General features: G+C 42.0%; 1 protein-coding gene across 1 annotated transcript in view; it reads left to right on the forward strand.

Annotated features, from left to right (window-relative positions):
* The window catches only part of nbas (NBAS subunit of NRZ tethering complex), a 149,830-nt gene that overhangs the window by 57,449 nt on the left and 66,712 nt on the right, over positions 1-25,669 (forward strand). Inside the window, exons 33-41 of the mRNA XM_053445252.1 lie at positions 1,159-1,272; positions 4,125-4,238; positions 7,212-7,369; positions 8,429-8,512; positions 11,094-11,270; positions 12,227-12,340; positions 13,463-13,586; positions 18,234-18,310; positions 19,014-19,151. Of these exons, the coding sequence (XP_053301227.1) occupies positions 1,159-1,272; positions 4,125-4,238; positions 7,212-7,369; positions 8,429-8,512; positions 11,094-11,270; positions 12,227-12,340; positions 13,463-13,586; positions 18,234-18,310; positions 19,014-19,151 (1,100 nt within the window). The remainder of the gene's footprint in view (positions 1-1,158; positions 1,273-4,124; positions 4,239-7,211; positions 7,370-8,428; positions 8,513-11,093; positions 11,271-12,226; positions 12,341-13,462; positions 13,587-18,233; positions 18,311-19,013; positions 19,152-25,669) is intronic.

A 25,669-nucleotide genomic window follows, 5' to 3' on the forward strand; every position in this document is an offset into this window, starting at 1 on the left:
TTAAAACCTGTCTAAAAAAAATCACTTACATCCTGAGGGTTGAGAAGAACCAGTTTGCTCCCAAGTATTCTCCAAATCAAATGCCTTTGATTATCAGTTATAATCAAAGAGAAAACTCTGAATTTCAAACACCCAAGAACTATGTTCTGGCCTAGAATATTAACAGTAAACACTTAATGAGGTTCACAACTCAAACTAATGCAGTCTAATGCAGCAGACAACCTTCATGGAGGTTACAATATTCAGTTTATCCCAAGGTTTTGGTTTAAATTCATGATCTTAAAAGTAAGATTAACAAACTATTAGGACCATCTCTCAGAATAATGTAACACAGATCAACAGCACTACAAAGTGCAGCCTTCAAAACAAGCATGAGGCTCAATAAACACCTCTCTAGAGCAGCTTACATTATAATTTAATATTATAATCATCAATAAGCTGCAATTAATGGCATAACTTGTTTGTTTGACTGCATTTTGTCAGGTGGACCTAATACACTGCTAAATGATTGTAATAACTTGTGTGTTGTTGCTGTTTAAGCCACAATAAATTGACTAGTGTATTTCCAGTCCGATTAGCCAAGTATTGCCATACGATAAATTTAGTAAATATAGATACATGTAGATACATACGTATATATCTGTTGGCAAATATGCAAAATGCCTGAATATGTTTATTTGAGCATTGTTTTTACATATTTCAGTTTAGATGCACTCTTGTAATATCTGCTTTATATTTTCTCCAGGACCGAGAATTACAATTATTTAATGGGGTTAATCTGTTTGTTATAGTCTTGTTTTGTCTATAAATATCAGCACAAATTTAAAAAATAACCATCACAGTTCTAGTCCAAGATGTGGACAGAACAATTGATGTAAGATTTATCAGTTAATCTCTGCATCTTAATTTTTCATTATGATTATCATATCTTGACATACATTTGTATTTTTAGTCTGATTTTAATTGAAATGTTTGTCTTGATTCAAGGGAATGTGGCCAAAATTGTTGTTTTCTCTAATGTTTGTTAAATGATTTTGTTTAAAGAAATCCTCAATATTGGCTTATGTATAATGTTTGGTTCATTTAATTATGTTCCTGACTGTTCTTTACTGTACAGTAACATGTCTGTCAACTTCCTCCTCCCTTGTCTCCAACCAGTGCGGCTGCGATCGAACCGCCTGTCTCTCATAGACGAGTGCATCGCCCACTGCTCCACAGCGTACAAGCAGTCCACAACTCTGCTGAACCTGGCCTCACTTCTCCGAGTGGCAGGTACTTAAAGATTCAAACGCAACAAGTCATTTCCCGACACCACTTACCTCATCGCATCATTAAAGTCCTTTTCCCTTTTTTTTTTCGACAATTCCATCATGTTAATAATGTGTTTGAGTGTAACGTCAGCGATCCAGACGATTCGCTGCTCTGGTGGCAGGTTCACGACAAAGCTCCTGAGATTAAGTGAGAAAGAGCGGCTGACGCGGAGTGTAGTGATGTACCCCAACACGCGTGGGCACTGACAGTTCTCACACAAGAGGGGAATTCATCTTCATGAGTAGTGTTTCAGCTCGCAAGCAAAAATCCATACTAAAGCACTTAAGTGACACACACACACACACACACACACACACTAGACACTATGAAGGAATGAGCAGATTTCGTTTCTCAGTGCACATACCTTGTTTACTCTCTAAACCCATTTTCTGTGCTCAACTTGCTTGTAGTTTTGACTTTCACAGACAGGTTCTGTTTGTACCCAAAGATATGCAGCTTAGATTGCGATGTTGCGAATCGATAGCAGTTGGATACTGTCTTTGCTAAGTTTACTCGACTATTGTTTCATTCCGTGGTCAAAGTTGTGTTAATTGTAGCCTCATTATCCTGTTTTGATCCTGTAGCTCGTTACATTTCAGCCAAAATGTGATTTTTGAGACTTTATCCATGTTGAAAAATCCAGACTTCTTGGATTAGTGGCACCTAAAACCCAGGCACCCAATTTTCGCTCTGTTAAGCTCCTGTGATGACCTCAGGTGGCTTTAAGAACTCACAGAAAAAAAGGGCTTTAAGCTCATACACAGGACCAGACCAGCAAAACCAGAAATCAACACAAATCAAGTATTCAGCAATTTCTACCTCTAATGCCTCTGGCGATCCTCATTTGCTGTGCTTTTAATAAACAGACTCAATGTCTTTAAGCTTTATATTCCTCTCTGGAGGAGTTACCATGATTACAAAATTATTTATGGAGAAATATGTCCAAGTGTAATTTTCCTACTCTTCATTTATTGAAATTGTGTGTTTGTGTGAGTGCTATTATCTCACACTTGGGATTACTAAGTACAGGAGTGTATCACAGCGGGGGGGTAAAACACAGCAACACATGACCAGAATTGTTCTAATGAAATTCATGTAGTCCCATCTTTACAAAACTACCAAAGTAGTAAACTGATACCTTAAAGGAAAGACAAGGTTTTATCTCCCAAAGTGACTCCAACATCTCGTTCTGCTTGTTTTAAGTTTCTGCTCTTCAAGAATCTGAAGTCATCTCCTCTGTGTCTCTCTGCTGCTCTGTTGCCTCCCTCTCTCTCCTCTCCTCTCCTCTCCTCCGTCTCTTAACCCGCAGCTCGCTCTGTCTTCTCTCTCTGAGGCCTGTCACCAGCTGAAGGAAACCTGCTAACTGGCCTTGTGGCATTTCAGTGTCTGTGCCGCTCACATTCAGTCAGCAGGCAGCTCTCGCTGTGTGGTTTCAGAAAAAAGAGGCACGGGGAGATGAGAAGAGGAATAAACAAATTTTTAAATAAATAAATGCGGGGGGGAGGCTTTTGAAGGGCGCATAGCTGTGGGGCTCTGTGGTGAATATTTAATGCAGGTATCAGCAGCACACCGGCTGAAAACCCTGAGGATATTGCTCCTGCCTCGGTCTATGGAATGGGTCCGTAAATTCTCTCAGTCTTGTGGGCAATGTGTAAGAAAAGACTTGTTTTTGTCTGAATGTGCCAATAATTATTATATTCCAAGTAAAAATTTAATTGTGCTGCCAGGGAAAGGATCCCGGGGTTGATCGAGTAAAGGGAGTCAAAATGAGAAGAACTGGAGGGTTTTTCTATTTGTCGTTTTTCTGACATCTCTCACCTTTTCACCCCATCCTTTGAAGGGTCCATCAACGACAGGTAAAGGTTGCAATTGGATTTCCAAGATGTCTGACTTATATTGGCTCGAGATAAGGGTTGATAAGAGCGTTTGGTCTTCACACAACTCCTCTATATTGAGGTCTTAACAGCCTTTGAAGACGTCCCTTCACCGGTCACCCTGAAAATATTTGACCGAAACCTCTTTCTCTCCCCCCCTCGCTCTAAACACTGCATTTCTGTTCGACGCTCACTCTGCACACAAATAGTCGCACACTTGCACACAAACACAAACACACACACAGAGGTCAATCCATTGCCGTCACATTCCTTCATCTCTTCTGCTGCTGTTTGATCTTCAGTGTACAGTTTTGTTCTGAAGTCCTTTTTTCTGCCCGAGCCTCTTTTGATCGTCCTGTGCTCTCCTCTTTGTTTATCGAGCTTACACTGCGATCAAAGGTTCTCCGGATTCGCCACGTGAATGTTAACACCACAACCTATTCCATCGACATTAAGATATCAAACTCAGATGCATTCCTACTTAGCCAGACAGTGAGAGACATTGAGAGACAGTGTTTTTTTATTTATTTTAATATTTCATCCTCCCTCTTTGAGATGAACAGACGCTGCAATAACCTAATTTATACCAGACGCCGATTTAATATGTAGTCTCGGGCTTGGTTTGTGATGCAGCTAATGCGTCTAGGCGTTACAATTTTCAGCTGTGTGTGTGTGTGTGTGTGTGTGTGTGTGTGTGCGTGTGCGTGTGCGGTCTTGTGGGGATTTAATAAGATGTTCATTAAGCCAGATGTTGCGCTGTATGTGTAATGCAGGATGATGAGTTTTACTGTGTAAGCTTTGACGTGTTGACATTTCTCAAGATGAAAAATATATATTTTTTTTAATATACCAACCAACATTGTGTTTGTGTGTTGCATCTCTCAAGCGTCGATGTCTGCTGGAATAAAACCAATCTGTGTTATGTGTGCGTGTGTTCAGGAGATGACGAGGCCACGCGAAAAGGCCAAGTGCTGAACCTGCTGGCCGAGCAAGCTCTCCAATGTCTGGACTTCAAGACCTCTTACATCCACTGTCAGGACCTCATGGCTGCAGGTAGGTACCTTAGATGCCTCTGGAAAAGTGTGCAGCATCACACAGCCGGCTGTAGACGTGTCACAAAAGTGCACTGAGGCTTGTGGGGGGCTGATGTGACTTTAACTCTTAGCTCTCTGCTGTTTTTCTCATTTGACTCAGCGATAACATTCCAGGAAGGGAAACGCTGCTTGAAAAGTGATTTGAATTTTTACCGGCAGCCTTTCTCATCTTATGACAAGCTCCAGGGTCAGTGTCATAAAAGTGTTCAAATGCCACACACCCTGTTTTGCTGCGGTGCACAGAGAACTAAGCTGCAGTATCACGACCTTGGTTGATAGAAGTGATCGAGTCAATCAGTTACCAGAGGCTCCCAGGCCTGTGTTTCTTTTTGAATGTGCAGTAATTGTCAATGTGCCCTGCTGGAGTCCCTCTCTGACAAATCATATAATAACATCCACTCACATACTGAGTGAGGTCAGCACCGTCAGATGGGAGCCAAACTCAAATCATCAAGATAGTTTTCATTTTATTATTATACTTTAGCAATTTGTGTGTGTGTGTGTGTGCGTGTGTGTGTGCGTGTGTGTGTGTGTGTGCGTGTGCGTGTGTGTGTGCGTGTGCGTGTGCGTGTGCGTGTGCGTGCGTGTGCGTGTGTGTGTGTGTGTGTGTTAGTTTTTTACTAATAATTTGGGAAATGTGCTTATCGACTGGCCAGAGACAACTGTACCTTATGTTTGAGGCAACTGTCAGAGATGGTTGATGGGGGAAATGGTGGCCTACCTCTTAAGCTCAGAGTGTTGCATATTAAACCTGTGTGTTAAATCCTTATAGAGCCTGAAAAATAAAACAAAACAACAGAAAATTTGGAAATTCCATTAGTCACAGAGGCCACATAAACCAATGCTATAGCCAAAAACGACTAAACTAACATGATAATTCATGAGGTTCTGGCATCCTCATTCATAACTAAGCTGGTGGATCCTCAGGCTCTAACGTGGTGGTTAATGCAGACATGAGATTTATCTTCTTATCTTTATCTTGGCAATAAAGCCAATGAGTTAATTCCTCAAAATGTCAAACCTGCTAATTTAAACTAACTCCCAGTCCTCCTAATAATCTGAAAGACAGTCCACCCAAACGGTTATAAGTATCGAATAAGAAGCCAAATGTCTTTATTACTCCCAGTTTACAGGTCAAAGGTGAAATGTCAGTGGCACCAAATAAATGGTTTTGATAATAAGGTTAAAGTGCTAATTGGACATTTAAAAAAAAAAAAAATCTCTGAATAAAACCTGCTTTCCTCCCCTATTATAAATAATGTCAACAGCATAAAGTTATTCAGTTGATACCATAACTGATCGGATTGACTGTCAAGAGATTAAGCTTAACGAGAAATATGTATTAGTGAACGTATTTTATTTATTTATAAGTCCCAATATTCCCTTTGAAAACTGCATCAATTCCATCACATTCATCATGATATCAAGATTCAAGATATTGATTCCCAACTGAAGCCACATTATCTCAGTCACACATTGGGGGGGGGGGGGGTTTCCAGATTTGTAGACCTATTTGTTAGCCTTATCCCTCCCATGAGAACACCTTTATTGCAGATTTGTATTGGGATTCAAACCAATTAACACACACTAATAGATAATGTGCCTCGTAAATGTTGAAATAATCGAAAAAACAACGAAAATGGTAAACAAAACAAACACTCGATCTTCCCCTTTGTCCGCATCCTAACCAAATTTAAATAGGATCTTTCAAGATGGCTTTATCCCATCCTTCCCCCAAGGGTGAAACATAACCTCCTTAGAAGAGGTAATGACAAAGATAAACTGAGAAAGTATAAGACAGAGAGCAAATGTCACTGGGTGTGTTTAACTGGAATCAAGATGAAAATCCCAAATTTAATAAAGATTATCTGAGCATCCACAAATGTGTGTCTTCATATACTAAAATAATTATAACTCACTAAGAAGTTTGAGTGTGTATTTGTTCTTTGATATTTCTTTAAAGTTTCAAACACTTGGAAATTACTCGCTTTGAGTGTCTCACATCCAAGCTCAGTGATTTTGTACCTGTTCATGCACAGGAACAATAATAAGGATTCTGATATCCCAGTAATATTCCTACTTCTTCTCTCCTTCTCACACTTTGCCTGAGGGGATTAAGAGTGGTCAACGAGTTAATGGTATTTTGTCTGACCCGCCGTTTCATGTTACTCCATGAGTAAAAACAAAATGAAGGTGAAAGAAATTTCAGATCTTCAGAGTCTTCCCGCCGCACGGAGAGAGACTGTGCAGATGAGGAAGGTGTCACGGAGAAAGGGAAGGTGTAATCAGATAAGCACCGGTGTTCTCTGTCTGGGAACACTGGGGGAGTAATTGAATCTGTTTGTCAGAATGAAGTCGGGCCGGGGTCCTGGTTTTTGACTGTGATGAAGCTGGAACAAATGTAGCCGAGTTATTACAGCGCGTCGGACTGATATTTCCCTTCAATGTGAAACTTTCAGGCTTAAATGGGTAATAATATCTCAAGGGCTTGGAAGGTCAAACCTTATTATACTGTAATATCGCAGCGTTTTTGTCCCTCTGCATGTTTTGGATTTCATACAGAATGAGTGTGTGCTCTGACTTGGGTGTCTTAATGTGTCGACGGGCCTCAGGCTCCTCTGATGAGATCCAAGGTGGATTAGAAGAGATTGAAGGACACTGATTAGAATGAAAACTGCCTTTGTCCAGCTGCATTGAATGATCTGTCTGTGTGTGAAGAGAGTTAATGAGTGTGTTTGTATATTTGACTATTTGACCTTATTTGACCTCATGTTTCCAATCCTTTCTCACAGCCTGATGTGTTTGTGGAATCTCTTATAGCGGCTGCTCTTATCTCCTGCACTCAATCTGACTTTGATTTAAAGCCAGATCATTTTTTCTCCACTTCACCTTTCCTCACCCTCTCGTTTGTGTCCATGTGATCCTCCTCCAGGTTACAGTCCAGCCTGGGACGTGTGCAGTCTGCTTGGTCAGTGCGAGGGATACTCTGAGCTGGAGGCTCGGCAGGAGCTGTTAGCCTTCTCTCTCACCCACTGTCCCCCAGACAACATCCACGGCCTCCTGGCTGCCTCCAGTGACCTGCAGACTCAGGTCAGTGTCTGCTGTACCCTCTGTACCGGCTTTGATAAATATGCATCTATATGGATCAAAACTGATTCTTCTATTCATTCACCCACATGCAGGATTCACATAACACATGAGAAACTGGGGGGTCAACACTGGATGGGGGATATGGTCACAGGAGCGGGACACAGAGGCAGGAAGTGGTGAAGTGAAAAGATAGGGAGAGGTTAGAGACCCTAAATTTAAACAGGGAACTACTGCAGTGTGCATTGTCAATTAGATGCACAGAGATTTATAACAGCATGACACAGGATTTTAAGACTCTGGAAAGTTATCACTGTGGTCATTATTTTATCATTTGTCATGAAAATTATCTCAAAAGCTAAAGAAGGTTCACAGCTCCGTTTTGGCAACAGGCGCGTAGGAGAGGGGCGAGTAGATCAGAAGCTGCAAAAAGACTTTCCAACTTGCAATCAGTGATTTATAATGCTGCGACGTTTCGGTGCTCGACCTTCATCAGGCAATGAAAGCAATCTACCATCTTTAAAATGCAGTCCAAAACACAGATTTGTATCTATTAAACCTAATTTTGATGATGGTTTGTAAGTCAAAACAATTTATCTCTGGTTCACAGTTTTTTCTTTGTCCAATTTGCCTCAAAATACCATCAAACAGAGCAATTCATGGTTAGATGAATAGCTAATATACGGAAAGAAACGGCAGGCGGGTGGACAAATTAAACCATTTTGTTTACATAAGGAACCCGGAGAATAACACATCATACCGCTGAAGAAAGACAATAACATGAGTTTTTAATGAGAGGCTAATATCAGGTCTTTTACGCTGATCTAAGATGACCATGAAATGTTGTTTAATTTCTCAGGTGCTGCGAGATGATTTCTCAGTGCCACAAAACATATGGTGTTTTGTATTTTTCAAACTAAACATAATGGGGTATTTGCCTTTTAGTTAAACCGATTGTAAACCCATCAAGAGTTTTCCCATAACAGATTGTTTGGGTGTGTAACAAAAATAACAAATCCCGTCTCTTGTTCTCCCGTCTTCCTCCGTCTTTCTGTTCCGCAGGTTTTGTGCCAGGCAGTTAACTATCAAATGGAGCCTGTTATAAGTGAGAGTGGACGAGAGGCTGATGAGGCAGACTCTGCGAAGGTTTGTGTATTTTAAATTTCCAATATATGTTTTTTTTCTTTTTCTGCATTGATGAGCATTCCACACGTCTGCTCTTTCTCTGAAGGACTTTCCTCTATTCCTGCGAGGACGTGTCTCTGTCCTTTCATTATGCTCGTGTGTGTGTGTGTGTGTGTGTTTTCCTAATGCTCCATATTTGATGAGGTGTAAATCTAGTGTTAAGGTTGCTCAGCTCTCTTGGTTTATTTATGCCTCCCCCTTCTCCTCCCCTTCAGCACTGCCAGCTTTATGATGCCTTTAGTGGCTGTTAATGTTTCATGACTCGCATTGCATCCCCTTTGTGTGTGGACGGCTTCTCATTTGCAGCTGACTGTTGTCATTTTACCGTTGTATTGATTTCCCTAATCCTCACTCGTATATACTTAAGCCCTCCTAGATGTGTGTGTGTGTGTGTTCACTCATGAGGTGTGTTTATTTATCTGTGCTTTTGTGTGTCTTTTTTTTCTTTACAAATGTCTTCACTGTTATGCGTGTTTGGGCTCCCTTCATTCCCTGACCCCGAGTCCCCCTCCAAATAAAGTATTGATGAAAGGCACTAAACCATTTGGCTCCAGCCCACTGACCCTCTAAATGTGGTTTAAAAAATTCTTTTCAATTGTGCCGTATCCACCACACCATGGAAATTAGTGATGTGTTCACAAAAACACATTTGAATGTAATCACAGCCCAGTGCACCATTCATTTGTTAATTTATTTATTTTAAAGGTCATGCAAGGAGTCTATTTGGGTAAGCGGTATCTTTATGGGTCCATTATTGGATTTCAGTTTAGAATTGATGAACTATTTATGCAGCTATTGACTTTGTCCTGCTTTGTGTTAAAGGAAGACCTTTTTTTTTGTTGGTATATTGCACTGTTTCCTTTGGCATATCTATCCTTGACTCTTTGGGGGTCATTGAAATGTTTTACTTTATTCCAGACGCTTGACTTTTCCACAGCTTCCAAAGTAACATGTTACTCCCAGTGTCAGTACTGGTAATGTGTCTGCTAGCAGCATGTAATGCATAAAACTATCACCAAGCATAAATGTCCCTGTGTGAGAATATGATGAATAATGAATAATATGGGATTACTTTTCCTAATACGGTTAGGGTTGACTATTTGAATTGTTTGTGATAATGCATTTATAATAATGAAATAAAAAAAAAACACACAGACTGATCTTTCAAAGCGTTTGGGTGTGCCTTAAGGCCTTCACCCATCCACAGTGATGTGGATAAACTGCATGAAATAGTAAATAATTCGGGGGCAAATTTTTACGCGCCAGACTATTCACATTAGGCGTGACACAATATGGTCAATAAATTATAAGGATTATAAAAAAACAGGCCTCGGGAAAAGAAAGACGGAATCGAGTGATGACGATCCGATAAAGATGAACTACCTAGGTGCAACCTATATGAACAAAGAAATGAGAACTTTGCAAGTTTCACTGCTTGAGTTGGGAGCTCAAACTGCTTCTGGATGTATTTAAAAACGTCCATCAGACAGTGGGGCTGAGGCAGGTGGAAATAAGATCAAAACTTTTTCTATTTGATGAAGGTTGCTTTGTTGATTTATTTTCTTCCACTGGAGTTTTGTCGCCCGTTGCTTGATCCTCACTTCAAGTCGGCTACATCATATCATTTAAAGACAAAAATTACTGTCAACAATGGCTAATATTTACAAATATGTTAATAAGTCGACAAATAAACTTTTTATGAGACTGGATAGAGGAGGAGGTTGATTTTCTATTACTGCTGCTTCAAAATGTGACTTTGTCAACAACACATATTCTTACTGGTTAGATGTGACCATGTTGGAAGCGACAACTTAGAAAAAATAAAAGACCTTGAGTCAAAAAGTCCAAAAATCAAACAAAAGAACCACTTTAGTAAAAACATCATAAAATGTTTGCGTAATCTGTTCAAAATCAGTGGAATTGGTCCATGTAAAATAAAAATATCATTTAATCATTTATTTTTATGAACATTAGATGTGCTGATAGTCAGATTTTGGTATTGTTGGCCAATCTATTAATTTCCCCTTGTTTCTCCTCATATCATTATGCTAAGCTAACTGTCTGCTGGCGTATGCATTTAACAGACAGATAAATAAGAAGTATTGGTGTTTTTGTCAAACTCATAACAATAAATCACACAACTTAAGCTTTGTTTAGGTCATTGAGGAGAATCACAGACTTCCTTTGTGTGATGAATTTGTTTTGTGCTTCCTGAGAGGTGCATTTTGTAACTTCACTATCGAGCACCCAAACAAAGGGATATACAAATAGAGCCCACCTCATTTTGAAGTGCTCCTTTCAAGTGCTTAAGAAAAAGCAGAACACAACCATGTCTAACACCACGCTGAAACTGCTTTGGTCTACCGTAACATTACAGATGTAGTGCTCACATGTTTCCTCTGATGGTGCTTGTCATTTGCAAAAGCCTTATTCAAGATAAAGTCAAGTTGTAACGACATCTATGTTGCCTTCTACTGCAGAGACACCAGACAGGCATTTTAGATTAACATATTCTCCTCCTCTGTCACCTGCTTGGCCCCAGGCTTCTGCTCCATCTCTGAGCACCCCTGTTGGGACCGCGGGGGACCTGCTGCACCGGACTACAGCCAAGACCATGAAAGTGCTGACCACTACAGGACTGACCACGAAGGCTGTGCTGACCGCAGTGAGCGACCACCGCTGGTGGAAAGAATCAATCAACTACCTGCGACCGTTGCAAGTAAGAACACTTTCACTGGTGTCTTCTTTATTTACGTGACCACAAGCAGATTTCCACATCAGGGACAGTACATTTCCTAGAGTGAACTAATTAAGTAGCGTGTGGGTTTATATGCCTGTGGGCTTTTGTGTTGTTTTATTGACATAAGTGTGTTTGTGAATGCATCTGTTGTAAAAAGGCATAATGCTGCCTGTTGGCCTCCTGGCTGCACAGTGTTTGTGTGGGTGCATGAAAGACGCTTCTCGATCTGCCTGCTTCCCAGGGCTGGGCGATATGACTTCATAACAATGTCCTGACCATTTCAAACCTTTACCTGGACTGCGATTAATCAACGATTGTTTTACCCCCACCCCCGAGGTTCATGATCTTACGAAAGTGTCTCATAAACTCAAGTGCAAATCAAAAAAACACAAAGTAAACTTCAGTCCTGCTTGTGTAATATCTTCTGATTATTGATGGTGAAAATTAACGTAGTGGAAACCCGACAGTTTGTGGACACATGCATCGGGGAAAGTGTTAACCAAATGAATGAGTACGATTAAGTCCTTTAGAGGTTGTTAATGTCGGTTTCGATATATTTTGGGTTAATTGCCCTGCCCTGCTGCGTCCCATTCCTCTCACACTCCTCCTCACAGACTTCATATGCTTTATCCGAAAACAACCAATCAAGAGCTCATCTCTTGCATAATTGATCGGCCCTCCTGTTGGATACCTGATTGTTGCCGGCGGCTGGACCGGTTCCGTGGATCCGTGGCGGGGAGAGATTAATGGCATCTCTGGTCTCGACATCCCTTTGTGTATATGTGTTTGGTGGAGGGGGGGGGGGGTGTCGCTCGTGGTCACAGGTTTCGAAAGGAAAGAGAAAAACTGAGATGATGTCAGCTGTGGGACGGAGAGAGATGACAGGGCTGTGGGGCACGTTGTGAAAGTTTAATGATGTTATGATGGCTCCTCAGGGTCACGGCGCGGGGGCCACCAGTCAGGAAGGGGCGTGTGAGAACTCGAACCTGGAGCATCAAGGCTGTAGCCCCTTTTATCAGGAGCTCATTGAAGACCCCTATGCAGACCTGGTGAGTGGCTCGTGGCTCATTATTGCCTCTTCATTTTATTTCTCTTGTCCTTTTTTTTATCTGCCTCAGTCTACCTTCTCAAATTAAAGCGAAAAATGCCTGAGTAGCTTTATGACTCAAGGCATTTAATTGGATTTTTTTTCCCCCGCTCCTATGACTTATAGATTCCTTCAGAAAACAGTGCTGAGACCAAATGAATATTGATTTCAGTAAGTAATTTTAACGCCAAAAGCAATTTGGAACAGTGCTTTCCAGGAAAAGAAGAGTAAACTTGGGCGTGACGGTATGATGGCGAGGAAATTTTGAAACGTGGTTAAAGGTATAAAGCGCCAAACGAAAGGAAGGATTTTGACAGAGGGCTTAGAAAGGAACAAAAGTAAGAAAAGGAGTAGTTTGACCTTTATGCCTAGAAAATGGTCGCCCTGGGCTCTGACCGGGCTTTTTACTCAGAGGCACAAATCATGTAGATAGCTAAAAGAATGGACGAGAGGGGAAACAGAGAAGGCCGATACATCTCTTCTCATGACATTTTAATAGGCCTCTTCGAATTTCCTGTGCTCCATCTCCAGCGATCATCCATCTTGCATCACCCATCCACCAATAATGGCTCCCCACGTCCGTCTAACTATGAGCCGGCTGATCAATGGGATTGTTTTTTTTTTTTACCTTAACACTTTCAATGAAGGAAGTGGGGCGGGGGGGTAGGAAGGAAGGGGCTGATTGAGAGAGAGGAAGAGAGACAAATGCAACACGACAGAGAGGAGGATGGAGTGAGAGCGGTTGAGATTGACAGGAAACATTCTGTGTTAAAGTGATAGCTCCGAGGCCCGCGAGATCTCAAACGTCATCGTTCACCTCGCCGACACTTGAAAGATTACTCGCTCTACACGAATCCTTTTAAAGGAATCATAAAATGGCCTCATGTCGAGAAGTATTACTCTGCTCTGAGGCTCATTTGTTTACTCAGTCGCTCATCCGTCCGACTCCCTGAGTTTCAAGAAGCTCTGTCACCTTAATCACATCTTCCTGTGCCATTTTCTGATCTGCTCTTCTCTACTGTGGGGACGCCTTCCCTTTCTGTGCCGTGCATTATTTTCTCTGCTCAAATGTTTTCCCTTTTAGAGTCAAGATGTGTACTCGTCCTACAAAGACCTGCCCCAGGAAAACTTTGCCGAGGTTTTGCTGAGAACTGGGAAACTGGCCGAGGCCAAAACTGAAGGAAAAACCCTCTTTCCTGCCACAGAGGGTAAGCAGATAAGGCCTAGACACACACACACACACACACACACACACACACACACACACACACACACACACACACACACACACACACACACAGCTAAGGCACTCCATACCTTATCCTTTACCATCACACGATAATATATAACTCTAACATAAACCTTTTACCTGAAATTCTAACCCCAACCTCTCGTGCCAGTGCCCCTGTAGCACTCATTTAGTCTAAGCCCAGTGTTTAAACCCACACTGGGCCTTAAAAGCAAGTCTTGTACCTCAAACAGCCCTTTGAAAAAGTGATGACCTGACAAAATGTCCTCACGTAGTTAGATCTATGCTCAAAATGGTCCTCACAAAGATACAAGTACACACACATATGCACATTCTTGCAGAGTGTTGTGTGTGCTTTGTCTTGATGGAAGAGAAAGAGCCGGTGCTTGGATATAAAACCAACCGTTTATTCTGGTAAGATTAAAGGGTAATTTCTATGTTACCTATATATCTCGACGAAACGGAGCAGTACCAACTTTACATGTTGTTACTGAAGCCGTCTTGAGACTGTGGTGTGATAGAAAATAAAACTGATCTTAGGGTTAGGGTCTGATCTCCTCTCCCCTCCTCTCCTCTCCTCCATCCGTCCAGCCGGGGAGCCCCTCTATGTGGTGGACTCGGTGGGAAGAATAGCCTCATACTGATGTATCCCCACGTATCCCCCGGCAACAGTAAATAATGACACCGTCACCGGCCCCGCACCAGAGAGATAGCATCCAGTCAAACCATCAAGGCCACGTTGTGTGATGGATCACAGCAGCTGGCCAAAATCAATGGCACTACAAAAATAAAGAGCAAACGTGTGTGTGAACGTGGACACTGAAGAATGCAACCCACACACTTTGACCATGGACTGCTTCTGCATAGAAAAAATAAACACACACACACACACACACATAAACATGTTCACACGCCCATTTGTTCCACCAGATCGAAGCCCTCTTTCTCACTTTCCGTGCCACCGTCTTTCAAAAGAATATCTCTCGCCTTAAAAGTCACCTTCCCCTCGGAGCTGCCGCGGAGAGCGACGTGTCGAGAAAGGGAAAAGCCCGTCCAGACGGCATTGCGTCCGATAACAACCTTCGATTAATGACTCCTCTATCGGCCCACCGAGCCGTCCGTCCTCCGAAACCGACTGGGAGATGGCCTTTAAAAAAAATAAAAAATAAAAATACATTGATTTTTCACCTGTCCAAGATAAGGTGGAGGTAATTAATGATGACACGAGTGAAAGGTAACTCAATGGGAATGAGCAGAGTAAAGTGCACACACAAGGACTCGGTGGAATGAAACACACACACACACACATACACACACACTCTTGCACACACAAGCACAACATGGAGCTGCTGCCATTGGTCACGGGTTGACCGGGCCGTAATCAGTTGTTTTTCACGCTGGCTGCACAGGTGAAGTGGTAACAAGTCACTGTCTCACCGTTCTGCTAACAATGTGCCAGATTTAGCTGACACAGGAGCAGGATACACACACTCACACACACACACACACACACACACTTACAGACATGGTCTCATGCATCCACTCCTTTCTCTCTCTCTGTTTTCCTCCTCGTCTCTCACCCACTAGCAGAAATACTATATGCTTTAAAGTCAGGGTTATCTATTCTGTGTGTTTGTCTGTGTGCATGATTGTGTGTGTGTGTGTGCGCATGGGTGTGTGTGTGTTTACCCCTCAGGTAATTCCTGTCCTGATGGTATCAGTAGCTTTAGAGAGGCGTGTAATCAGCTCATTCTGAGGTGTAGCTCATTGAAACCCGGGAGGTAAGAGAGAAGGGGATGCAAAAAATTGAGAGAAGGGGGAGTGTGGGCACTCCGCTTAAGAGAGCTGTTACACTTCTTTAAACTGGTGCATCACCCCCCCGCTACATGTACACATTAAATCTCTACAGTATAAATATCAGGCATCAGCCCTGCATTTGCAAATGTGCACAAAATTGTGCATTTTGTTCTGCAGTGTACATGTCTCTGCCTTTGCCCCCGCCTCTGTCTCTCTCCCAGTGTCCATGCTCTACTTTCCTCTGTCTGTTCTATTTTATCTCAAGCTCTTATCACCAACACAGGCTTTTGTTCTCCTTGGGTCTGGGACTACAAAGTGATTCTGTCTGCCGCGGCTCCTCTCTTCTCTCTCCCACTGCTTTCTCAGAGCGACTGAGTGAGTTAGGGAGTGATTAAAGATGGGAGTCTGTGTGTTTACAGCGTTTGGGGTTTGGTCCACGTCTTCAGTCATATCAGTACGAGTGGGGCGTGCGTGCGTGCGTGCGTGCGTGCGTGCGTGTGTGTGTGTGTGTGTGTGTCCTTGTGTGTGATTGTCGGGCCCTGAGGCCACAAGTTTGGGATACAAATCTGTCCCTGTGCACACTCTCAAAATCCCATCAGCCTTACAGGCATCACAATAACTGGGGCTGTGTCCCGGTTCAACACCGTCCACAGATCTTAAACAAGAAGTGAGAAAGCTGCATCCGCATTTGAAAAGAAAAAAAAAAAAAGGTGACGAGATCGAACAACTTTTGATTTGTAAATTAGCGCTGCCGGTGAACACTGTCCTCCCACAATGCAATGCACAAATAATTAATTGGCGGCGCTGCTCACAGCTGCAGAGCATTAAAACTAATTGCAGATGGTGATAAAGCAGCCTGAGAGAATGTTTGGATGTTTGGAAAAAACTATTTTTTCTCGTTGTGAGCTTTAATTGGTGGTGGCATTTATAATGTTGCCATTTCATTCATGTCCGCTGGCGCAATTTTTGCATAATTTGCTGTCGATACAAAACGTACTCTAATCTATCGCTTGCTAGCTGCAAAGTTGTTTATCGTGTCGGTACATGTATAGTTGGACAAAATAATCACAGATTTAATTTCAATAAATAACTTGAACTTGAAAAAATTTGATGCCGACACATGACAGATGGAGTCTGCTTGATTGTCATGGAGATGGAACTATTAGCGGCAGTAACTATTTTCAGTCGTGACTAATCTACTATTTCTCCTCTTGATTAATCAGTGGATTGTTTAGTTTATTAAAGATCAGTGATGTCTGGAATTTGAAGGAAAACACACAATATTCCTATTTGACATTGTGGAACCAGTGGAAAAGTTTTTTTTGTGTGTGTGTGATTCAAAAGGTCTATAGTTTTATGAGTTCAATCTATAATTCTGGAACAAAAAGCTTTTAAATGGACAGTCAAGCAGTTAGATGAGTGAATTGTTTTTCGACTATTTCAAAGGTTCAGAATGAACTGAAATGTTTAATTCCAGAATCCTGTCTTTCTGTCTGTCTGTGGCTCACATCTTACAAGAACTGTTCATCTTGTCAGTTTCAGACTTGGCCTGTGTATATATAGGCCGAGGAAGTGCAGTGTCAAATTTGGTGTGGTTTGAACACGCGGTACATTCAATATTTCAAAACTTTGAGTAAACATGTGACCAGCGCTCTGTAGGAGCAACGGCTCATCAACGTGAGCTACGTTGTGGATCAGGACAATAAACATTTGAATTCACAGGTAAACAGCTCTTTGTGCGGCGGCGGTGTTATGTGGTAAACATGTCAGAACCAGGGACTGGGTTCTTTCTAACCAACCAAAATCATCTTTGTATTCTCTTGCTCAGAGACATTCTCTGCTTTGATGCTGTTTTGCAGTTTTTGTTTAGGCTTCTGTGGACTGAGTCCTAAAGCGAAGCTCAATCACTTCAGGTAACTTTGACAGTTTCAGAAAAGAAGCTCCAACCAGCCTTACCACAGGCCAGGCAGCGCAACGTATTCCAAACAGACAGGTGTAGAGCGACTATACACACGTGCACAATTACATAGAATACTCTCCACACATCGAATGCATTATGGAACTGGGACACAGCAGTGATTTGTCCGAGGGAGCCTTCAGTTAGAAACGACTTATTCCCAGCGCGTTGCCCTCGGCCAGATCACTGAATTAAACAGACAAGTGAAAACCCGCGAAACCCGGATCGTATGTGGTTCCTACAATCAGACTCCGCTTCCCGTCCTCGCTGTCGATAGATATGCTCGAGCTAATTTGGCATTCAGGGGACTCGACTTTAAAGTGCACTTAGATGAAGTTTGGACTCATCTGGAGAGCACTTATTACAAGTGGGCATGTGCTTACTCTTTGAATTATAAATGCCTCTCTGTGCAAGAATCCATACACATGTGCATGCAGACCAAAAACACACCACCAGTCGGTGCTTGTACACAACATACACAAACACAGTCAACACAGACATGCACACAATAGCCCAGAGACAAGATAGAGAGAATCCCAGAGATGAAAGGGGGGGGGGGGGATGATGAAAAGTCTTAACTTTGTCTTCCCCCCCCCCCCCCCGACTTTTCTTCTCATCTCCCTCTATTTTTACCCCAACTCTTCTCTTTTGTCTGGCCCCGCAGAGAGGTGTACTCTGACGAGCTTTGTCGTCTGTATTCAACAAACATGGGACGAGATTCATCCAAACGAGGAGGGGAGGGAGAGGGGGTGGTGGCTGTTAATCCTCATTGCTTTAGTTAAAGTCTTTTCTTCTCCCTCGCTCTCTCTCTCTTTTTCTGTCTCTCCATCTCTCTCCCCCATCCCTTTCCAGTGCTGCTGCAGCTGGCCAATGATGCATTTCCCAGGGACATGATGCTGGCTCTGTCCTACTTACTGGCCCTGCCTCAGGTAGGTGGACACACACACACACACACACACACACACACACACACACACACACACACACACACACACACACACACAGGACATAAATTATATTGTAGTGAGATTCTTACAAACGGCGGTGAATTCATATCTTCTATGGATCTTTTAAGATTCTAGATTTGCTATTGTGTTTGAGTTTGATTCTTCAGTCGCACTTAAACGTCACTGAAATGTTATTAGTCACAGGATACGTGTCATTTTCCAATTAGCAGCATGTCTCCCCCAGTTCAGTCAACACACATGCTTCAACCATGCCCATCTCATATTGTGTTGCTCCTGGACGCCACTCCTAGTCTGATGTCAAAATAAAAGTCTAACACTCCTGTGGCTACAAAAGTAAAAGGCACAAGATAAAAATATACCAACTATAAACAGCAGGAGATTGTGATCATGTGGAGTTTAAATGATATCCCTCATGAGTCCTGATTCTTGCTGCATCACCATTGAAAGTAAAGGATGTTACATAGACATTTCCTGCAGAGCTCGTTTGCTCCAATCGGATTAAAGTGAAATGAACAGGGTTAATGATTCTGTTCAGACTTGTTAGAAAACAGGAACATTTTACACATTCCTCACATTTTCTTCCCTCTTACAGCCAGTGTATATTCTGAATGCCATCATCACAGCATCTGTTGTACGTTTCTCTTTTTATATTTGTCACCTGCAGGTGTTGGATGCAAACAGGTGCTTTGAGAAACAGTGTCACTCTGCCTTGTCGCTCCAGCTGGCGGCCTACTACTACTCCCTGCAGATCTACTCCCGCCTCAAGCCCTGCCTCAAAAACAAGAACCACACTCTGTACCAGGTTAGCGTGTGTGACAAGTAATTTACATGAATGTTTAGTTAATAGATTGTTACTATACTTCTCATGATACCAAATCTACAAATTCCCAACACAAATATAAAGAGGTGAATTAAGACCAGACCACAGACATGATATAGAGATTTGGGCCAGGCCTTTGTGTCGCGTTTTGCCCAGGTCTCTTTAACCGTGATGTCCTGGCTGTGCCCCCTAATATGTTGGACTTTCTTTTCAATGTGTTGAAATATGTGCCCTTTAAATTCTAGAGCAGAATCAAACAAGCAAACAGTAAACTTCAAGCACTTATCAGCTCCTAACAACTTCTTATTAGTATTTGGTGTTTCTGAATGCAATGTGAGCGCAGTCCGGCAGGAGCGGGGACGGAGGGTAAAAGGCAACTGGGCCTAATGTGCTTCTTCACAAATCCTGAAGCGGTGACGACAACAGCATCTCAGCCGTGGCCCGCGGCTGCAAAATGTACACAGCAGAAACTCTTGTAGTCCCTGCTTGCCTTGTGCAAACTCTAATATTTTCCTTATAAATAATGTGTAAGTTATGGATGAGGTTTTTCAGATAAGCCCCTGTAAGGTTTAAGTGTACTCAATTCCATGTTGTTAAGGGATTTTCTTTCCGGCGTCAACCACAACAATAAAAAAAGCCTCCGACAACAGCTTAATCCAAACAGCTTTCTGTTACCTGAAGATGGTGATGAGGTTGTTGATGCCTCATTAAACGCCTCATCATCCATGGTTCAACTTCTTCAGGCGCCGGCTGCAGGGGCGGCACAGAGACGTTACACTGCTGCCGCACCTCCTCGGGTTAGATGTGTTTACCTGGACACGTTTTCATATCAAACGCTGCGTGTGCATCAACTCCACTCAGCTCAACACTGAACTTCTAACTTTTCAATCCACCTCACATGTTATACAAGTCTTTTATATTCCCTTTCTGACAAAAGTATGAAAACAATAATCAGACAGAAAAGAACTGGCCCAAATTATTATGAGTAAGTAGAAGAGGAAGGAGAAAAGTGGCGGATGAAAATTGCCGGCGGCGGTGTCTGAGCGTGATTGGAGGAGAACAAAGAGAAGAAGTGGCTCTGACCTTTTCCTTGAGTGGCCTGTGGCTTTCGTGGATTTCAGCCCAGGTGGAAGGAGGGGAGGTAAAATGTTGAAATAAAAGAACAGAAGAGGCGAAAGAGGTCAACAGAAGAAGTGGATAAGTGCTTCCCCGGTGACATTCAAGGTCAGGACTGTGCACACTAACACTAACTTGCGCTGTACTTGCTCTCAACTCTACGCACATCCCCACACACTCTGACACATCGCAGCTTAATGGCAGCAATCAGTGCCCACGTCCATTAACTTCAAACATATACAGCTTTTCTCCTCTGCTCTACAATTTGAAAGTTGTACCTTCATTTTTTTGCTGATTTCTTCCCTTTTTTTTTTATCTCAAATTTTCTTTGAGTTTTTTTTCCTCTTCTTAATGTGCTCCACTGCGGTGAGTGCTTGTTATCGTTGTGTTGCAGGTCTTGCCTTCACTCAGCTCTTAATGATGAGTTAGTGGCAACTTTCACTCTCACACCGAGAGCAAGGGGGAAGAAAACCTTTCAACCCTGAATTTCTTTCTCTCTCTCTCCTCCGCTATGTCCCTTTCCTTTCCTCTTTTTTTTTTCTCTGTCAGCTGGGTTTAAAGAATTGCTTTGTTGGCATGCCAGTTCTGTTTTTAAGTGTCTCCCTGCTTCTTCTTCCTGTCCACATTCTGTTGCTCTTTGTGCTATCATGCCGCCCTCCTTCTACACTCTGTTTATCGTCTTTTTTCCCCCCATAGGCTTGTCTCGCCCTTGTCGAATCTCGGGCCTCTACCTCCACAATCCTATCTTGACTGTGCATGCTTTGTACATTTCTCTTGTGCCTTCTTTTGCCCTCTCGCTTTCTGTTATCTTTTGAGGGCACTGCATTGTACAGCGTGTGATATTTAATTTCAGATATGGAGGAATTTTGCGTGTGTGTGTGCTAGGATTGTTTATTAGGTTTGCAGGACCAAAAAAACATGTCACAAACATTTAACATTTTTTGTACAACATGCGCAGGTTGTCTTGTTTGCGTGTGGTATTTGCGTGTAACTGAATGGCAACGCCATTGGGTGCTTAAGCGTTAGATCCGTTTTCATGTGACTGTATGTGGTGTATTATGTGAGTGTGTGTGTGTTGCGGTGTGTCAAACTGTCTCAGAGCGTTTCCCGCTCTCCACTTGAATAGCAGCGTGTCTCAATAACTCTCACGCTCTTTCAATTCTCTTGTCGCTATCGCATAATTTCATACCCGAGCAGTAACAAACCAAGCACTCAAGCCGCTGAAGTCATTCAGTCGCAAATAGGAACCGAACCCTCGGCGGGTTTACTCGAGGTGTTGATGTCTTTTTAAAGCCTCAATCATCAGACTCTTTCCTCACTAGTTAGTAGATGTTTTTGGAACTGAAGCTGACTGCAAGTAGGTCTGTGAAACATACCATATATTAGATTAAATACATTTTTAGCACGTGTAGTAAATGCTTTCACATACAATGTTTATAACACACAATAAAAGTCTAAATAAACACACACACTGTACATGTGTCATAAATGTCACATATATTCACGCTCGTAGCATCATCACCCATAGAACTCGGAAGAATAATGGAATATCACTTTTTGGCTGGATTTATCAATGCATCAGTTGAGGAGTTACTAATCTAAATGTACATAAATTCATACATAAGAATTCTGATCATAACCAGTAACCAATAATGTCCTCATAGCAATATCTTAAATAAGTGGTATACAGTGAGCCACTAAACAGCCAGTCTTTCATTAGTGAAGCACATGTGAAATTTACATACCAGGGTGCAGCTTAATCATCCAGTACTTTTAATTACCTTAGGACAAATGACCTGTCATTTTACAAATGCCACATGTATCCTGTTTAAAATATATAGGAAATTTAAGGAAATTACTCCATAAGGTCTTACCCTTTCTCCATAAACTCTTACCCTACCCCTTACATTCAAACAAGCTGCTCCAAACTCCACACAGTTATAAATATTAGTTCACTAAATGTACCTGATTTTGGCTCATCAAAAGCGATGAATTATTATTATTATTATTGTGAAAATGTCAATAAAACACCCTATCTCTTAAGATTAAAGAAAGAAAAAATAAATCTTGGATCTGCGCCTTGATTTGGATTTGGATCTGCACCTCCCTGGCCCTTATCACATCTTTCCACCAGGTTTCTAGGTTATCCAGTGGCCGGCTCAATAGACTAGTATCCAGATGATTTCAGGACACTGGCGAGATAACAGGAAATGTTGTCTTGAGCTAGGTCTCATTTGTTTACTGCACTTGCGGAAATGCATCTCCACTAATCTGAAAACAATATACTGATGTTTAAAATGCACCATGTAGCACATTAGTCAAATGTATTGATCCCTGTGCAGAAATTTGCCCTCTGGTTTTGACCCGACCTTCTGCACCTATTTATTGCAGTGGGTAACCACAACACAGCCCAGGGAGCACTTCAAGTTTTGAGGCCAGTATTTGACCGAGGATAGTGACACCAGAAACACACAGAAATAACATTCATGTATTTTAGACCGTGAAAGAAACCCCACATAGAGAAAACTAAGCTCTTATGTTAGATAAATATAAAGGTAAAATGATTTCCTAATCACATTCATATAATAATATGTATGATATAAAATAACCATATTATAATCACAGTACAGATGTTGATTGGCAATAATAGATATTACAGAGTTTCTTGGTGTTCCTATTATTATTCACTTGTGTTTCTCGCCCTGTTGTATATTGTTGGAACATACCATGTCCCCATGTACCAGCTTTTGTATGTGAGTATGTCGTTATAGTAACCAATACATGTAATGGCCAAAATGATAAAGCCCTAGCTGCTCATAGAAAGGCTTTCAGTGGAGTGCATTCCTCTGCCAAGGCCAAAGAACCCCACAACTCAGTCAAGCTCTTACAAAAGGAAAAAGGAAGTGCTCTGATAATCTTCAGCAAATTGTACCAACTCATAGATCTCAACAAAGATTAATAAATAAAAATAGAACAGCATATCACAAAGATTCCTGGATTTGGTTCTAAAACCTGATACACGCTATAATTTGATGGATTCTTCCTTGGCCCATGCTTTATCCTTCCAGCGAGTGTGGTGCATATCAGTACTTTTTGCAAAAACAGGCCAGCAAATAGAAAAACACAACCCCCCCCAAAAAATATAATATATCCCAAGCCTCTCAGATTGAGGTTAAAAACTGGAATAAGGCTTCATCCTTACCTCTTTCCCTCTTCTTCCCTTTAAGTCAGACACCTTTAGTATGTTTGCTCCAACCACTGACAAATGAGCCACAGGGTCACTCTATTATTTCCCATCGTTTACATTCTTGCACAAGAATGGCATTCCACCCAGTTAAGGCCCAACTTAAATTAAATCAAGCTGCACCAAATTCACACACTCAAGATATCAGTTCTCTAAATGTGCCAGATTTATTTCATCAAGATCCGATAATTATTCTATGTCAAATGTCGAATCATCTCACAGGATAAAAAATTCTTTGTCACAAATCTGCGATAGCATTTTATAGAAATTAGTTTTTGCGTAATCCTGATGACGAACAAACAAACCAATTAACAAACAAACAGGGACAAGGAAACATATCATCCTTAGCAGAGGAAATAATTGATTAGCCTGAAAGGGTTGCAGTTATGCAAGTCTGCCATCATAGACTACGTATTCATGCTCAACCCTTTTAAACTAGGGATCTATTTTCTGTTAATATACTGCTCTTTCAACTCGAATGCTGTTTCACTATCTTGTCTTACCGAAAGGCAAAGAGGTCTACAACAAACATTCCTCTGCTTCCAGAAGATTCTGTTTCCCACCATTGACTTTCAAGGTCTTAAACCGTTACTCTCCCATCCGAGTACACCTCCGAGGCATGACGGCGCAGCAGCAGGCTCAGTGACATGGAGGTTTGGTTCTCCATTATTCCCGGAGGCATAATGAGCCGATCTCCACTCGTTCGCACTGAAAGTTTTCATTATACAGGGCTGGATTGCTTGTTTGTGACCTAGAGGCGCTCTTTACCATAATTGTAGGCTGGTGGTGCTCATACGATGCTGCACGTATCGCCCATGTTTATTTAAAGTGCACCGATGTGTTTACCTGTACTTGTCATTGTTTTTTAATGTGTGAGATTTACCCTTGATTGTGTTTGCGTGCGAGAGTCTGTGGGATAATTGTGTTGAGCATCATTTAGCTGTGAATGTGCAGCAATGTGCTGACTATAGAGATTGAGATTTTTTACTCAACCATTTATTTTAGCTTGCAACCATGTATTGAATACTCAAACACACATGGACACAAACACACACACACACACACACACACACACATGCTTTTGAATAGTACACAGTGCCATAGACAGAGCCAGCGAAAGGAATCGCTCCTCAAAACTGCTTAGTTCCCTGAAAAGGACATTTTGCTTTATAATAAATGTCCACAAATCGTTGTTAGGTGCTTTACTACAATTCACACAATTAGATGGAGTCTGTGAATTGGAAAGAATTTATTAAGGATACATGTTTGTGTTGTGATCTACCTGACAGCACTCTGACAGTGTCGACACAGTTTTCCTGCATAATAAATCACAAAGTGTACCACAGCCCTCAGCAGATAGACTCTGTATTAGTACCAAAGATAAAAGCATCATGCAAAGTAGCAGAGAGACCACTTAATAAAACACCAATTTGCTTACATGCAGTGACAATTTACTTTTCCTGCGGTCAGCGCTGATTCTTTGCAGAGTCGCGGCCACAACTGGGATTCGAGCCGCCGGTGCGAGTCGCTGGACCAGCAAGTCAGCTCCCTGTCGTCAAAATGAAGAGAGTAATGAGTATAGACTGAATGACTTCTCTTCCCTCTCTCTGTACAAATCGTGCACTTGTACAAATTTCACCCATGTACCGCGATCATTAGCAGTCCACCCTTTACCCAGTGGAGCACCGTGCAGTAGAGTAGCAGCAGAAAGGGCCCTATTATACAAATACGCACTCTAAATGCACTGTAGCAGTTGACTGGGAACGTTCGGGACTAAGTATCCTCAAAAGCTTTGATTTTGATGCGCCGCTTTGACTGTGCTGGGTTACTCCTGCTCCTCTTGTTTGTATCTTTGCAGTCTTGTGGCGTCTTGCTTGTGATCATTCTCCTCCATGGTGCGTCGTGACCCACGGTGCAGCCGAGCCAGTCACTGGAGCGATTATTCCTTTCAAATTGGCGCCTGATTCCCCCAACCCCTCATTGCAATCCTCCTAATTATGTAAACATACTGTACACACCATTTAGTGAATTAGTGTTAATGAGGCCGCAGACTGTACAACTTAGTGTCAGGGCAAATACAACTCATTAAGATCATTACTAGCTAACTCTGTAGAGATGGAAGGCATGACTGTTTATCTGT

Source organism: Pleuronectes platessa, chromosome 17, assembly GCF_947347685.1.
Source record: "Pleuronectes platessa chromosome 17, fPlePla1.1, whole genome shotgun sequence".
Lineage (NCBI taxonomy): Eukaryota > Metazoa > Chordata > Actinopteri > Pleuronectiformes > Pleuronectidae > Pleuronectes > Pleuronectes platessa.